Source organism: Manis pentadactyla, chromosome 11 (assembly GCF_030020395.1).
Source record: "Manis pentadactyla isolate mManPen7 chromosome 11, mManPen7.hap1, whole genome shotgun sequence".
NCBI lineage: Eukaryota > Metazoa > Chordata > Mammalia > Pholidota > Manidae > Manis > Manis pentadactyla.
In genome coordinates this window covers 92,441,141-92,456,554 of record NC_080029.1, presented here as the reverse complement: position 1 = coordinate 92,456,554, position 15,414 = coordinate 92,441,141, and the positions used below count along the sequence as shown (strand labels likewise).

The window sequence follows — 15,414 nt, the reverse complement described above, 5'->3', positions numbered from 1 at the left end:
ATTCACAGGATTGGTTTAATTATAGTCTTTGGTGTTTTGTATTTATTTCATGATGCACTTTTTTTGGTTTCTGACTGTTTATGACATATTTAATCCTATTAACTTCCTTTTATTATACACTTACACATCTGTTTTTGCTTGTACAGCTTGTTTTTTAGTATATGGCTTGTATTTCAATAGCTTTCTTACTTTCCTGTTCTCCAAAACTATGTAAGTGATAGATTTTTGCCTTGTTGCATAGTCCACACACACTTATCGTAAACCCTTGCACTGCAGCCAAGTGTGTCTCTGAATTGTGAACACTTCCCCAGCAGTCAGGGCAGGATCTTATAATCAAACTCAGCATTTCTGTAAGAAATCCACAAATAGTCAAAGCAAGTGATTTAAATAAAATCTGTAGTCTCATGTCATTTAAGGTCATTTTTGCCACCAAATGAGATTTGGTGTCAAACGATACAGACCATTAGGAGCAGTTAGAATTTAGTTGGATAGAAGAGGCCAATGGTGGGGAAACTAGAACAGTTTTAGGATTCTTGCCTTTTGTGAGAACATTCGCCTTAAACATCATGGTAACACAGTGAGCTCGTTTACTCCTTACTTCTGCCTGAAATTCTCAACTTTTAGATCTTAGCAGCACTTTAGTTTTTTTCCCATTACTAGATATATTTTAGGTAGGATTGTAAATTTTTAGACTTTATAAATAATAGAGAATTATTTTTGGTTTCACTTTAATTCTAGGTTTGATTGGTTTATGTATAGCTAACAGTTGTTTAGAACATGCTATCTTTATCCTATTCTTTAATCAGGAAAAATGCCAGCTTTTGTATTTTGTGTACTATTTTGCTATTTAGCTTATAGTAAGGTTCATTTATCTTGATACATGTATATTTTAGCTGAAACCCAGTCAGTTTCAGTTAAAGCATAGTGGACATTTGCAGACCTCATTTCTCCAAAAGTGTTATGGAGACATTTTTAATTGTCACAACTGGAAGAATGGCACTGACATCTGGTGGGGAGAGGCCAGGGTTGCTGCTTTATATTCTGCAGTGCACAGGACAGTATCCTCTATCCCCAAGAAATGATTATGTGGTTCACAATGTCAGTACTGCCGAGGCTGAGAAATCCTAGTCTAAATAGGTCAGTAGATCACATATATTTCAGAAAATATTAGTAGGCAATCTTTATTTCCTATTAGCTTTTAAAAAATCATTTTTAAAACTTTCTAAATCCATCTTCTTCTTTTAAATAAAATATTTTAAAAATTAATTTTGCATTTTGAGCTAATGTTTTCTTTATCCAAGCCTCATTTACCAGTGAATAATGAGTGTTTGTAAAATATATTTATAAATGTATTAGGGTAAGATGATGGCAGATAATGAACAAAAGCAGATCATTTTTTCACAAAACTAATTTGTATTGCAGCTTAACAGTTTGAATCCAGGTGTAAGCTCAAAGTAATGAGGGTGGTTTAAGAAACAAAACCAAACATCCAAACTTACATATTCAAATATGGCTAAATGAGGCTAAAATTATTTAGAATTCAGTTTTTGAGGCATTTTCATATTCAGTTTTTGCACCATATAGGAAGCTTATTCACATTATATTATGGTCATACCGTAAGAGTCATCTACATTTTGGAATCTAATTTTCAATCTTTTTCAGGGACTGTGCAATTGATCCAACATGTGTACTCTGTATGGACTGCTTCCAGAATAGTGTTCATAAAAACCATCGTTACAAGGTATGAAAATAGATCACAAAAATCTCTAGGTTACCAGGAGTCTGATGGCCATCTAATCCAAATTCCTGACCAATACGTCAGTTTCTTCTATAACAACTCTGATATGTGAGCCTTTAGTTCTGGTTAAATATCCTGTGATAGAATATCTACTACCTTAAGAGATAGCCCTTAAATTTTTTTGTGAGATGTATCATTTTTATATAAAAGATTATATAAAGGTTATGAACATCTTAAAAAAATAACTATAAAGTGAATACCTGTGTAACCACTACTTAGGTCAAGAAATTAGACATTGATAGCTCTCAAGAGTCCTCCCATTTGTTCCTTCTAGATCATAGTCCCTCTTTCTTTGCAATAATCTCTTTCCTGAGTTTTGTGATAATGTTTCCTTGATTTCTCTGTCAGTTTATCACCTGAATCACACTGAATACCTTTACCTGATTTCGATTATATAGGTGGAATCATACTGTATCTTTTTCTTGTTCTTGAGTAGCTTCTTTCACTCAGCATTATGTATATAGCTGTAGTTTTCCACTGACCTTATAGTGTTCAATAATCCATATTGTCTTTATTCATTGTACTATATATGGATATGTAAATTATTTCCAATTTGGGACTATTATAAACAATTTTGCTGTAAACATTCTTATTTGTGTATTTTGATATACATGTACAGGAGTTTCTCTAAGGTGTTTATCTGGAAGAGAATTGCTGACTTTTAGGGTATATGAATCTCCAGTGATGGTAGATAGTGTCACACTGTTTTCCATAGTGGTTATTCCAATTTATAGGCTCTCCGGCAGTTATGGCAACATTTCCATTGTTTCACATTCTTGTAAAATTTGGTATTGTCAATCTTTTTAATGTTAGCCAGTCTGGTGGGTATATAATGATATCGCACTATGGTCTTAATTTTCCTAATTACTAAGGAGCTTGAGAACTTTTTTCCTTTCTTATTACACTTTTAGACAATCTTTTTTGTTGTTGTTGTTATCATTAATCTACAATTACATGAAGAACATTATGCTTACTACACTCTCCCCATCACCAAGTCCCCCCAAGAAACCCCATTACAGTCACTGTCCATCAGCATAGTAAGATGTTGTAGAATCACTACTTGTCTTCTCTGTGTTGCACAGCCCTCCCTATGCCACCCTACCGCATTATACATGCTAATTGTAATACCCCCTTTCCTTTACCCCGCCCTTATCCATCCCTTCCCTCCCATCCTCCCCAGACTCTTTCCCTTTGGTAACTGTTAGTCCATTCTTGGGTTCTGTGATTCTGCTGCTGTTTTGTTCCTTCAGTTTTCCTTTGTTCTTATACTCCACAGATGAGTGAAATCTTTGGTACTTGTCTCTCTCCGCCTGGCTTATTTCACTGAACATGATACCCTCTAGCTCCATCCATGTTGTTGCAAAATGTAGGATTTGTTTTCTTCTTATAGCTGAATAATATTCCATTGTGTATATGTACCACCTCTTCTTTATCCATTCATCTACTGATGGACATTTAGGGTGCTTCCATTTCTTGGCTATTGTAAATAGTGCTGCGATAAACATAGGGGTGCATCTGTCTTTTTCAAACTAGAGTGCTGCATCCTTAGGGTAAATTCCTAAAAGTGGAATTCTTGGATCAAATGGTATTTCTGTTTTGAGCTTTGAGCTAAAACGTACCTCTCAAATAATAGTTTTGTACTCTGGGCTTAGAGAGACATAATAATTGGCTGAAGTCCTGTGTAAATGTAAATAACATCTTAAAGTTGTATAGCCTGTGTCTTCCATAGAGTTGGAAGTGCTGTTCATGTTTTTAGACTGGTGTCACCATTATCACTTCTATCTCAGGAAGTGATGGGCTATAGGTATTATTATTTTTATTATTATTATCGTGCCCAAGAAAAAAACAGATTGAGGAATCTGTGATACAGTGTGGTTAAAATGTTTTCCTAAGGTTGCAAAGCTAATACCAATGGGATTTACGAAGTTGATCATTGATTATATTCCATATTTCCTGGTTAGCTCCATTAATTAAAATTTTGCTTATGCTGGAGAACTCAAGAAAGAATGCCAGAAGTAGAGACAAGGAGAAACTTGTTAATTTCTTCTCATTTTTACTCTGGGAAATTAACTGGGAAAGATACTGAAAGCTTAAGACCAGAGTTTTGCAGTTCCTCAGATTTAAAGATTCCTAAGCCTATGCTTCCCAAGCTTTGGGATTTTGTGGACCAGTACAGTTTCAGAAAACTGGGTAAGACATTGGATATTCAAATTTTTATTTGGCCAAGTAAGTTGGATTTTAATTTGTAAAAAGGCATATGAACAGCAACCAAAAAATACCTGCCATTTCCTATCATTTTATAAAGGAAAAGACATTTTAATTCCAAGAAGGTAGGATAATCTCAGAACGAAAAGCAGTCCTTTAAATTGCATACCTGTAGCTCTGTGAAAGAGTTCACCACATTTCTTCATTTTCTGATTTTTCTCTGGACTGGTAAAAACTTGTTTGTAAAATTGTGGGCACCTCTTCACTAAGCTTCCTTCATGTATTTAAAGCTTGCTAGTCTACATTGCCACCTCAAAGAACTCTTGTGGACTTCTGTTAAGTTTGCCATCTTTAGGTTTTTGCAGAGCTGTTCTTACAGAAGGTGCTAACAGCTTACTAAGGAGCTTACAGTCATCAGAAGGATGGGCTATTGTATGACTAATAAAAAATATGTTTGTAAGTTTAAAAAAATATTACCCATCAGAAAAAGGATTAAAGATGGTGGCGTGAGGAGAGAGACAGAGGCTTCCTCCTAAAACTGGATACAATTAGAAAATATGGTTGACGCAAGTAATCCTGAGAGAGCAGCAGGAAAGAGGACGGCGTCAGACTGCACAAACCTGGAGAAAACAGCAGACCTCAGCGAATGGGGTAACGCACCAGAGCTGTGGCTTGGCAGGACCTGAGCCCTTCCTCCACCCCAGCTCACCGGCAGGAGGAAGAGAAATGGAGCAGGGAGGGAGTGGAAGGCTTGGGACTGCTGAATACCTAGCTCCGGAGATCTGCGCTGGGAGCACAAACCTACATGTCATGGTGCTTTCATCATACTCTTCTGATTACTGGGTTGGAAAGCTGGGACAGGCGGAGTTCCTGGGGAGACTGGGATTCTGGCCGCTGTGAAAAGCAGGGATCCATATCCGGCTGCTCTGGGACAAAAGCTTATACCTGTGTGCTTGGCCTACTGGCTCAGGCAGTGGAGACAGGCACAGCAGCCCGGAAGCAGGGAACAGCTCTTTCCTCCCCCCAGGCACCAGTACCACTCCCCTGCGACCTCCGACATTGCTTCAGGGGCTGAGCAGCTCCAGAATAGAGCTTCTGGACACTAGAGGGCGCCATATACAAATATGAAATGCCAAGGAGACCTGGACCAGAGTAAAATTATTAATACAATTCCCGAGAAAGATTTAAATGATATGGACCTCGTGACTCTTCCTGAAAGGGAGTTCAAAATAAAAATCATCAACATTCCAATGGAGGTATGGAAAGACATCCAAGAACTCAGGAATGAATTCAGGTCAGAGATCCAGTCGTTGAAGAGCATGATGGAGGGTATTAAAAGCAGGTTTGATATGGTGGAGGAGACAATAAATGAAATAGAAACTAGAGAAGAGGAATACAAAGAAGCTGAGGCACAGAGAGAAAAAAGGATCTCTAAGAATGAAAGAATATTGAGAGAACTGTGTGACCAATCCAGATGGAACAATATTCGCATTATAGGGGTACCAGAAGAAGGAGAGAGAGAGAAAGGGATAGAAAGTATCTTTGAGGAGGTAGTTGCTGAAAACTTCCCCAATCTGGGGAAGGAGATAGTCTTTCAGGCCATGGAGATCCACAGATCCCCCTACACAAGGGACTCAAGGAAGACAACACCAAGACACATAGTAATTAAAATGGCAAAGATCAAGGATAAGGAGAGACTATTAAAAGCAGCCAGAGACAGAAATAAGATCACATACAAAGGAAAGCCCATCAGGCTAACATCAGACTTCTCAGCGGAAACCTTGCAGGCCAGAAGGGAGTGGCATGATGTATTTAATGCCATGAAGCAAAAGGGCCTGGAACCAAGATTACTTTATCTGGCAAGATTATCATTTAAATTTGAAGGAGGGTTTAAACAATTTCCAGATAAGCAAAAGCTGACAGAATTTACCTCTCACAAACCATCTCTACAGTCTATTTTGGAGGGACTGCTATAGATGGAAGTGTTCCTAAGGTTGAATAGCTGTCACCAGAGGTAATAAAACCACAGTAAAGAAAGTAGAACAGCTAATTACTAAGCAAATGAAAAATTAAATTAACTATCCCCAAAGTCAATCAAGGAATAGACAAAAAGTACAGAATATGATACCCAATAAATAAAGAATGGAGGAGGAAGAAAAAGGAGGAGAAACAGAAAAGAACCTTTAGATTGTGTTTGTAAGAGCATACTAAGTGAGTTAAGTTACACTCTTAGATAGTAAGGAAATTAACCTTGAACCTTTGGTAGCCACGAATCTAAAGCTGGCAATCGCAATAAGTATATACCTATCAATAATCACCCTAAATGTAAATGGACTGAATGCACCAATCAAAAGACACAGAGTCACTGAATGGATGGAGAAATAGGACCTGTCTGTATGCTGCTTGCAGGAGGTTCGCCTCAAGCCCAGAGAGGTGCACGGACTGGAGGTCAGGGGATGGAAAAAGATATTTCATGCAGAAAATGGGGAGAAAGGAGTAGGTGTTGCAGTGCTTATATTGGACAGAGTGGACTTCAAGGCAAGGAAGTTAACAAGAGATGGAGAGGGACATTGCATAGTGATGGGGGGGTTGGTCCAACAAGAGGATATAAGCATTATAGGTGTGTATGCACTCAACACGGGAGCACCAGCATATGTGAGACAAATACTGGCAGAACTAAGGGAGGAAATGGAATGCCATGCATTCATTTTGGGGGACTGCGGCACACCATTCACTCCGGGGGACAGATCCACCAGACGGAGGAAAAGTGGGGATGTGGAGGTGCTGGGCAGCACACTGGAACGGATGGGCCTGATGGACATCTTTGGAACTCTGCATCCAGGGGCAACAGGGTGCACATTCTTCTCGGGTGCACATGGAATATTCTCTAGAATGGACCACATGCTGGGCCACAAAAGGAGCCTCAGTAAATTCAAAAAGATTGAAATTCTACCAGCCAACTTTTCAGACCACAAGGGTGTAAAACTAGAACCAGATTGTGCAAGGAAAGCAGAAGGGCCCACAAACACATGGAGGCTTGGCAACATGCTCCTAAATAATCAATGGATCAACAACTAAATTAAAATAGAGATCAAGCAGTATATGCAAACAAATGACAACAACAACAGAAAGCCCAAGCTTCTGTGGGACGCAGCGAAGGCAGCCTTAAGAGGAAAGTATATAGCAATCCAGGCATATTTAAATAAGGAAGAACAAACCCAAATGAATAGTGTAACATCACAATTATCGAAATTGGAAAAGGAAGAATGGATGGGGCCTAAGGTCAGTGGAGGGAGGGACATAATAAAGATCAGAAAATAAATAAATAAAATTGAGAAGAATAAAACAATAGGGGAAATCAGTGAAACCAAGAGCAGATTCTTTGAGAAAATAAACAGGCTGGATGGGCCTCTTGCCAGGCTTATTGAGAGAAAAAGAGAATCAACACACATCAACAGAATCAGAAACGAGAAAGGAAACATCACAACAGACCCCACAGAAATACAAAGAATTATTAGAGACTACTATGAAAACCTATATGCTAACAAGCTGGAAAACCTTGAAGAAATGAACAACCTCCTAGAGAAATACAGTCTTCTAAGACTGACCAAGGAAGAAACACAAAATCTAAACAAACCAATTACCAGCAAAGAAATTGAAATGGTAATCAAAAAACTACCCAAGAACAGGACCCCCGGGCCAGATGGAGTTACCTCGGAATTTTATCAGACATACAGAGAAGATATAATACCCATTCTCTGTAAGGTTTTCCAAGGAATAGAAGAGGAGGGAATACTCCCAAACTCATTCTGTGAAGCCAATATCACCCTGGTACCAAGACCAGGCAAAGACCCTACCAAAGGCATTCGAAAATCCATCAACATCATCCACCACATAAACAAAAAGAAGGACAAAAACCACGTGATCATCTCCATAGATGCTGAAAAGGCATTTGACAAAATTCAACAACCATTCATGATGAAAACTCTTGGCAAGGTGGGTGTAGAGGGTGGGTACCTCAACATAATAAAGGCCATGTGTGATAAACCCACAGTTAACATCATACTGAACAGTGAGAAGCTGAAAGCTTTTCCTCTGAGATCGGGAACAAGACAGGGATGCCCACTCTCCCCACTGTTATTCAACGTAGTACTGGAGGTCCTAGCCATGGCAATTAGACAAAACAAAGAAATACAAGGAATCCAGATTGGTAAAGAAGAAGTTAAACTGTTACTATTTGCAGATGACATGATACTGTACATAAAAAACCCTAAAAACTCCACTCCAAAACTACTAGAATGGATATCGGAATACAGCAAAGCTGCAGGATACAAAATTAACACACAGAAATCTGTGGCTTTCCTATACACTAACAATGAACTAATAGAAAGAGAAATCAGGAAAACAATTCCATTCACAATTACATCAAAAAGAATAAAATACTTAGGAATAAACCTAACCAAGGAAGTGAAAGACCTATACCCTGAAAACTATAAGACACTCCTAAGAGAAATTAAAGAGGACACTACCAAATAGAAACTCGTCCCATGCTGTTGGCTAGGAAGAATTAATATTGTCAAAATGGCCATCCTGCCCAAAACAATATACAGATTTGATGCAATCCCTATCAAATTACCAACAGCATTCTTCAACGAACTGGAACAAATAGTTCAAAAATTCATATGGAAACACCAAAGACCCCAAATAGCCAAAGCAATCCTGAGAAGGAAGAATAAAGTGGGGGGAGATCTCACTCCCCAACTTCAAGCTCTACTACAAAGCCACAGTCATCAAGACAGTTTGGTACTGGCACAAGAACAGAGCCACAGACCAGTGGAACAGAATAGAGACTCCAGACATTAACCCAAACATATATGATCAATTAATGTACGATAAAGGAGCCATGGACATACAATGACAGTCTCTTCAACAGGTGGTGCTGGCAAAACTGGACAGCTGCATGTAAGAGAATGAAACTGGATCACTGTCTAACCCCATTCACAAAAGTAAATTCAAAATGGATCAAAGACCTGAATGTAAGTCATGAAACCATAAAACTTCTAGAAAAAAACATAGGCAAAAATCTGTTGGACATAAACATGAGGGAGTTCTTCATGAACATATCTCCACTTGCAAGGAAACTATATCAAGCTGAAAAGCTTCTGTACAGCAAAGGACACCATCATAGAATAAAAAGGTACCCTACAGTATGGGAGAATATATTCATAAATGACAGATCTGATAAAGGCTTGACATCCAAAATATATAAAGAGCTCACGCACCTCAACAAACAAAAAGCAAATAACCCAATTAAAAATGGGCAGAGGAGCTGAACAGACAGTTCTCTAACGAAGAAATTCAGAAGGCCAACAGACACATGAAAAGATGCTCCACATTGCTAGTCATCAGAGAAATGCAAATTAAAACCACAATGAGATATCACCTCACACCAGTAAGGATCACTACCGTCCAAAAGACAAAGAACAACAAATGTTGGCGGGGTTGTGGAGAAAGGGGAACCCTCCTACACTGCTGGTGGGAATGTAAATTAGTTCAACCATTGTGGAAAGTAGTATGGAGGTTCCTCTAAAAGCTCAAAATTGACATACCATTTGACCCAGGAATTCCACTTCTAGGAATTTACCCTAAGAATGCAGCAGCCCAGTTTGAAAAAGACAGATGCACCCCTATGTTTATTGCAGCACTATTTACAATAGCCAAGAAATGGAAGCAACCTAAGTGTCCATCAGTAGATGAATGGATAAAGAAGAGGTGGTACATATACACAATGGAATATTATTCAGCCATAAGAAGAAAATAAATCCTACCATTTGCAACAACATGGACGGAGCTAGAGGGTATTGTGCTCAGTGAAATAAGCCAGGCGGAGAAAGACAAGTACCAAATGATTTCACTCATATGTGGAGTATAAGAACCAAAGAAAACTGAAGGAACAAAACAGCAGCAGAATCACAGAACCCAAGAATGGACTAACAGTTACAAAAGGGAAAGGGACTGGGGAGGATGGGTGGGAAGGGAGGGAGAAGGGCGGGGAAAAAGAAAGGGGGCCTTACAATTAGCATGTACAATGTGTGTGTGGGGGCATTGGGAGGGCTGTGCAACACAGAGAAGACAAATAGTGATTCTATAGCATCTTACTACACTGAAGGTCAGTGACTGTAATGGGGTTTGTTAGGGGGACTTGGTGAAGGGCGGAGTCTCGTAAACATAATGTTGTTCATGTAATTGTAGATTAATGATAACAAAATGAATTTAAAAAGTATTACCTATCAAAAGTGAGTGTGAGTAGAATGGAACACTTTTGGTGGAAAAGTAAGTTTAATAGAGTCTTTCTGGAATATCTGTGTGTCTGTCAATTATACAATAATTTTTAAAGGAAGGCAAGAGAATGACTGATAAATACAATTCAGATGAGTAATAATGTCCAAGGCAGGTAAAAGAATGGAGCTCAGGATGATCACATATTGAGCTTCAGCAGTATTAATATTCTTTTGGGTTAGATGCTGGATTCATATGTGTTCATTTCATCTTTATACTTTGTAACTTAGCTATACGTGCTGTATATTCTTTTGTGTAATAAAATACTTGCATAAAAGAAAAAAGTGAAGCTATATTTTTTTAAAAGTTTGGAAGAAATAAGAAAGAATATGTGTTGCTTCAAAGAAGGGGGAGAAGAGTAATCAGGGAGAGACCCAACATCAGATGCTATGCAAAGAAAGGGCCAATAAAAATCTATGGCAGAATAACCCAAAACAACTTTTGAGAACAAGAAAATAACAAATATAAAATTTTGAGCTTTTTATTTTGCTATGTTTAATGTGACCCTTCTTTGTGATTTCCAGCCTTTCAGTAGTTTGCCTGTTAAAGAAACCTAGTGAAATAAGATAAATAAGGTCTGAGACTCTGAAGTATAAAATGGTTATTATAGTTGACAACTGTGTTGTATAATTGAAATTTGCTAAGGTAATAGAACTTAAATGTTCTCACACACACACAGAAAGGTAAATATGAAAAAAAAAGAGCATACTGCATAACTATCTAAAATACCCTCTGGTAAAGATTACTTTTAACATAGATAAATGTTTCCTTTGTTATTAAATGAGGAAGTGAGTTACAAAAACAGTGTATCCACACAACAATCTCCTCTAATGAGAAAAAAAAGTTTTCAAGTGAAGTTTATAGAGTTGTAAAAGAAAGAAAAAAATTTTCATGTTATACTTTTAAAAGGAAAAAGCAAAGTATATAAAATTACTCATTTTTTTATTGTTTCTTTTAGAACTTATTTTGTATAGAATATTTAAGCACAATTTATTTTAACTGTTTACCTATTGGGGAATTTATTTGGGTTTCACTTTTCTTTTAAATGGTAAGCAGTGTTTCTATAAATCTTATATGTAAATCATTTGTCTATATGTAGGATTCTTAGGATAGGTTCTCAGAGTGGAATTACTGGATTAAAACATATGAACCTTACAGAGAATAAAAAGGCAAGCCACAGACTGGGTGAAAGTCTTTGCAAAACATGTATCTGATAAGGGACTGGTATCCAAAATATACAAAGAACTCTTCAAACTCAACAATAAGAAAATGAACAACTCAATGAAAAAAATGGGCAAAAGGTCTGAAACAGATACTTAACCAAGAAGATAAACAAATGACCAATAAGCACATGAAAAGATGCTCAACATCATGTCATTAGAGAATCGCAAATTAAAATAATGAGATGTCACTACACACCTATTAGAATGTCCAATCCAAAACACTGGCACCACCAATTGCTAGAGAGGATGTGGAGCAACAGGAACTCTTACTCAGTGTTGGGCACACAGAAGGGTACAGCCACTTTGGAAGACAATTCTGCAGTTACATACAGAAATAAACATACTGTAACCACATCATCCAGTGATCATGCTCCTTACTATTTACCTAAATGAACTGAAAACTTAAGTTCACAAAAAACTGCACCAGAATGTTTATAAAAGCTTTATTCATAGTTGCTAAAACTCGTAAGCAACCAGGTTATCTAACAATAGGTGAATGAATAAACCAACTTTGGTACACCAATAAAATTGAATATTACTCAGTGATAAAAATAAATGAGCTACCAAGCTACAGAAAGACACCTTAAGTGAGACCTTGACTGCATATTGCAAAGTGAAAGAAGGCACTGTGAAAAGACTACATACTGTATGATTCCAGCTATATGATATTCTGGAAAAGGCAGCACGATAGAGACAGTAAAAAGATGAGAGGTTGACAGGAGCTGGGGTGTGGGTGAGGGAAGGGAGGTAGAGGGATAAATGCAGCATGGGGGATTTTTAGGGCAGTAAAACTATTCTTTATGATACTGAAGTGGTGAATACATGTCATCATACATTTGTTAAAACCCAAAACATGTACAACATATGAAGAGAACCCTAATATAAATATGGACTTTAGTTAATAATAATGTATCAACATTGACTCCTCAATTGTAACAAATGTACTAATCTAATGCAAGATGTTAATAATAGGGGAAACTGTGGATGAAGGAAGAAGAGGTATATGGGAACTTGATTTTTTATGCTCAGTTTTTCTTTAAATCTAAAACTTTTCTAAAAAAATAGTCTATGAATTTTTAAAACTAGACTTTTAAAGGTTCATAACTTATTTTCCCAAATTGTTTTAGGAAAGAATTGTATCAAATGTACTACAAGCAGCATTGTAGAAATCTGCAGAAACTTTTTTTAAATCTATTTTTTAACTGAATTATAGTTGATATACAATATTATATTGGTTTCAAGTATGCAACATAGTGATTTGACAGTTACCTATATTATTAATGCTCCCCCCAACTAGTGTATTTTCTGTCAACATAGAAAGATATTACAGTATTATTGACTATGTTCTCCATGTTGTACTTTCATCCCTGTGACTAATTTATATTTTGATTCAGATTTTGTGCCTCTTTATCCCCTTCGCCTGTACAGAAACTTTTAAACTAAAACCTTTCAACTGAACTGACTTATAAAAAAATTCCCATCACTGTTGAAATGTGTTTTCTTTTTTTAAATTAATTAATTAGTTAATTTTGTTGTCATTAATCTACAATTACATGAAGAATATTATGTTTACTAGGGTCCCCCCTTCACCAAATCCCCCCTACAAACCCCATTACAGTACTGTCCAGCATAGTAAGATGCTGTAGAATCACTACTTGTCTTCTCTGTGTTGCACAGCCCTCCCCATGCCCCGCCCCCACATTATACATGCTAATCGTAATGTCCCCTTTCTTTTTTCCCCACCCTTATCCCTCCCTTCTCTCCCTTTCTCCCCAGTCCTTTTCCCTTTGGTAACTGTTAGTCCATTCTTAGGTTCTACAATTCTGCTGCTGTTTTGTTCCTTCAGTCTTTCTTTGTTCCTACAGTCTTTGGGTTCGAGGTGAGTCTCTTGTAAGCAGCATAGAGATGGGTCTTGCTTTTTTATCCATTCTATTATTCTGTGTCTTTTGATTGGTGCATTCAGTCCATTTACATTTAGGGTGATTATTGAAAGATATGTACTTACTGCCATTGCAGGCTTTAGATTCGTGGTTGCCAAAGGTTCATGGTTAGCTTCTTTAGTATCTTACTGTCTAACTTAACTCACTTATTGAGCTAGTTTAAACACTGTGTGGTCATTCTCCCTTCTTATTTTTTATTTTTCTCCCTTCTTATTCCTCCTCCTCCTCCGTTCTTTATATGTTGGTTGTTTTATTCTGTGCTCTTTTGTGCTTCCTTTAACTGTTTTTGTGGTTAGTTGATTTTATTTTTTGCCTTTAGTTAGTATTTTGTTGGTCTGCTTTCTTTGCTGTGATTTTATTTTCTCTGGTGACATCTATTTAGTCTTAGAAGTCCTCCCATCTAGAGCAGTCCCTCTAAAATACCCTGTAGAGATGGTTTGTGGGAGGCAAATTCCCTCAACTTTTGCTTGTCTGGGAATTGTTTAATCCCTCCTTCATATTTAAATGATAGTCATGCCGGATACAATATTCTTGGTTCCAGGCCCTTCTCTTTCATTGCATTAAATATATCATGCCATTCTCTTCTGGCCTGTAAGGTTTCTGTTGAGAAGTCTGATGATAGCCTGATGGGTTTTCCTTTGTAGGTGACCTTTTTCCTCTCTTTAGCTGCCTTTAAAACTCTGTCCTTGTCCTTGATCTTTGCCGTTTTAATTATTATGTGTCTTGGTGTTGTCCTCCTTGGGTACTTTCTGTTGGGAGTTCTGTACACTTCCATGGTCTGATCGATTATTTCCTCCCCCAGTTTGGGGAAGTTTTCAGCAATTATTTCTTCAAATACTCTTTCTATTCCTTTTTCTCTCTCTTCTTGTTCTGGTACCCCTATAATATGGATATTGTTCCATTTGGATTGGTCACACAGTTCTCTTAATATTGTTTCATTCCTGGAGATCCTTTTATCTCTCTCTGCGTCAGCTTCTATGCGTTCCTGTTCTCTGGTTTCTATTCCATCAATGGCCTCTTGCATCTTATCCATTCTGTTCATAAATCCTTCCAGAGATGGTTTCATTTCTGTAATCTCTCTCCGGACTTCTGTAATCTCTCTCCCGACTTCATCCCTTAGCTCTTGCATTTTTCTTTGCAGCTCCATGAGCATGGTTATGAGCTTTATTTTTAATTCTTTTTCAGGAAGACTGGTTAGGTCTATCTCCTTCTCAGGGGTTTGCCTCTGTGATCTTGGTCTGTATCAATTTCTTCTGCCTTTTCATGGCGATAGATATATTTGTGGGGAACTGGCGTGTGTGTTAGGTAAGAGAAAGTCCCTTCTTGCTTGTTTATGGCCTTCCTCTCCTGGGAGAACAGCGGCCTCTAGCGGCTTGTGCTGGGCAGCTGTGTGCAGACGTGGCTTCTGATCTTGCCCGGCCACTATGGAGTTTATTTAGTTCTGCAGTTGCTGTGGGTATGGCTTGCCTCAGGCTACTGCTCCAATATGGCGGAGCCGTGTCGGATGGGGAACAGGCGGGAGGCTGTTTGTCGTGGTGAGGGGCCTCCCAGCTGCGCTGCGGGGGTTCGGGGACCCAGAGTTCCCCGGGATGCACTGCTGCCGGGCTAAGTGTCCCAGGGCGCTTCCGTCCAGCTGTGGGGTCCCTGTCCCTTTAAGACTTTCAAAAAGCACTTGCTTTTCTTTGTCCCAGGTGTGCCGGTTGTGGGGACCCGCTCACAGGTCTTACTGTCCTGTTTCCCTAGTTTCCAGCACCCCACGCACGCACTGTGTGTCTGCGCTCTGGTGCGGATGGCTAGGGCTGGGTGTTTAGCAGTCCTGGGCTCCCTCTCCCTCCCGCTCCGACTCCTCTCCTCCCGCCAGGAGCTGGGGGGAGGGGTGCTCGGGTCCCACTGGTCCACGGCTTGTATC

At 38.4% G+C, this 15,414-nt stretch overlaps 1 protein-coding gene across 3 annotated transcripts in view; it reads left to right on the top strand.

Moving 5' to 3' along the window:
- Positions 1-15,414, top strand: part of UBR1 (ubiquitin protein ligase E3 component n-recognin 1) — a 200,475-nt gene that overhangs the window by 16,904 nt on the left and 168,157 nt on the right. For all 3 annotated transcript variants that reach the window (XM_036923690.2, XM_057488747.1, XM_057488746.1), the window contains exon 3: positions 1,663-1,741. In XM_036923690.2, coding sequence (XP_036779585.2) covers positions 1,663-1,741 — 79 coding nt within the window. The remainder of the gene's footprint in view (positions 1-1,662; positions 1,742-15,414) is intronic.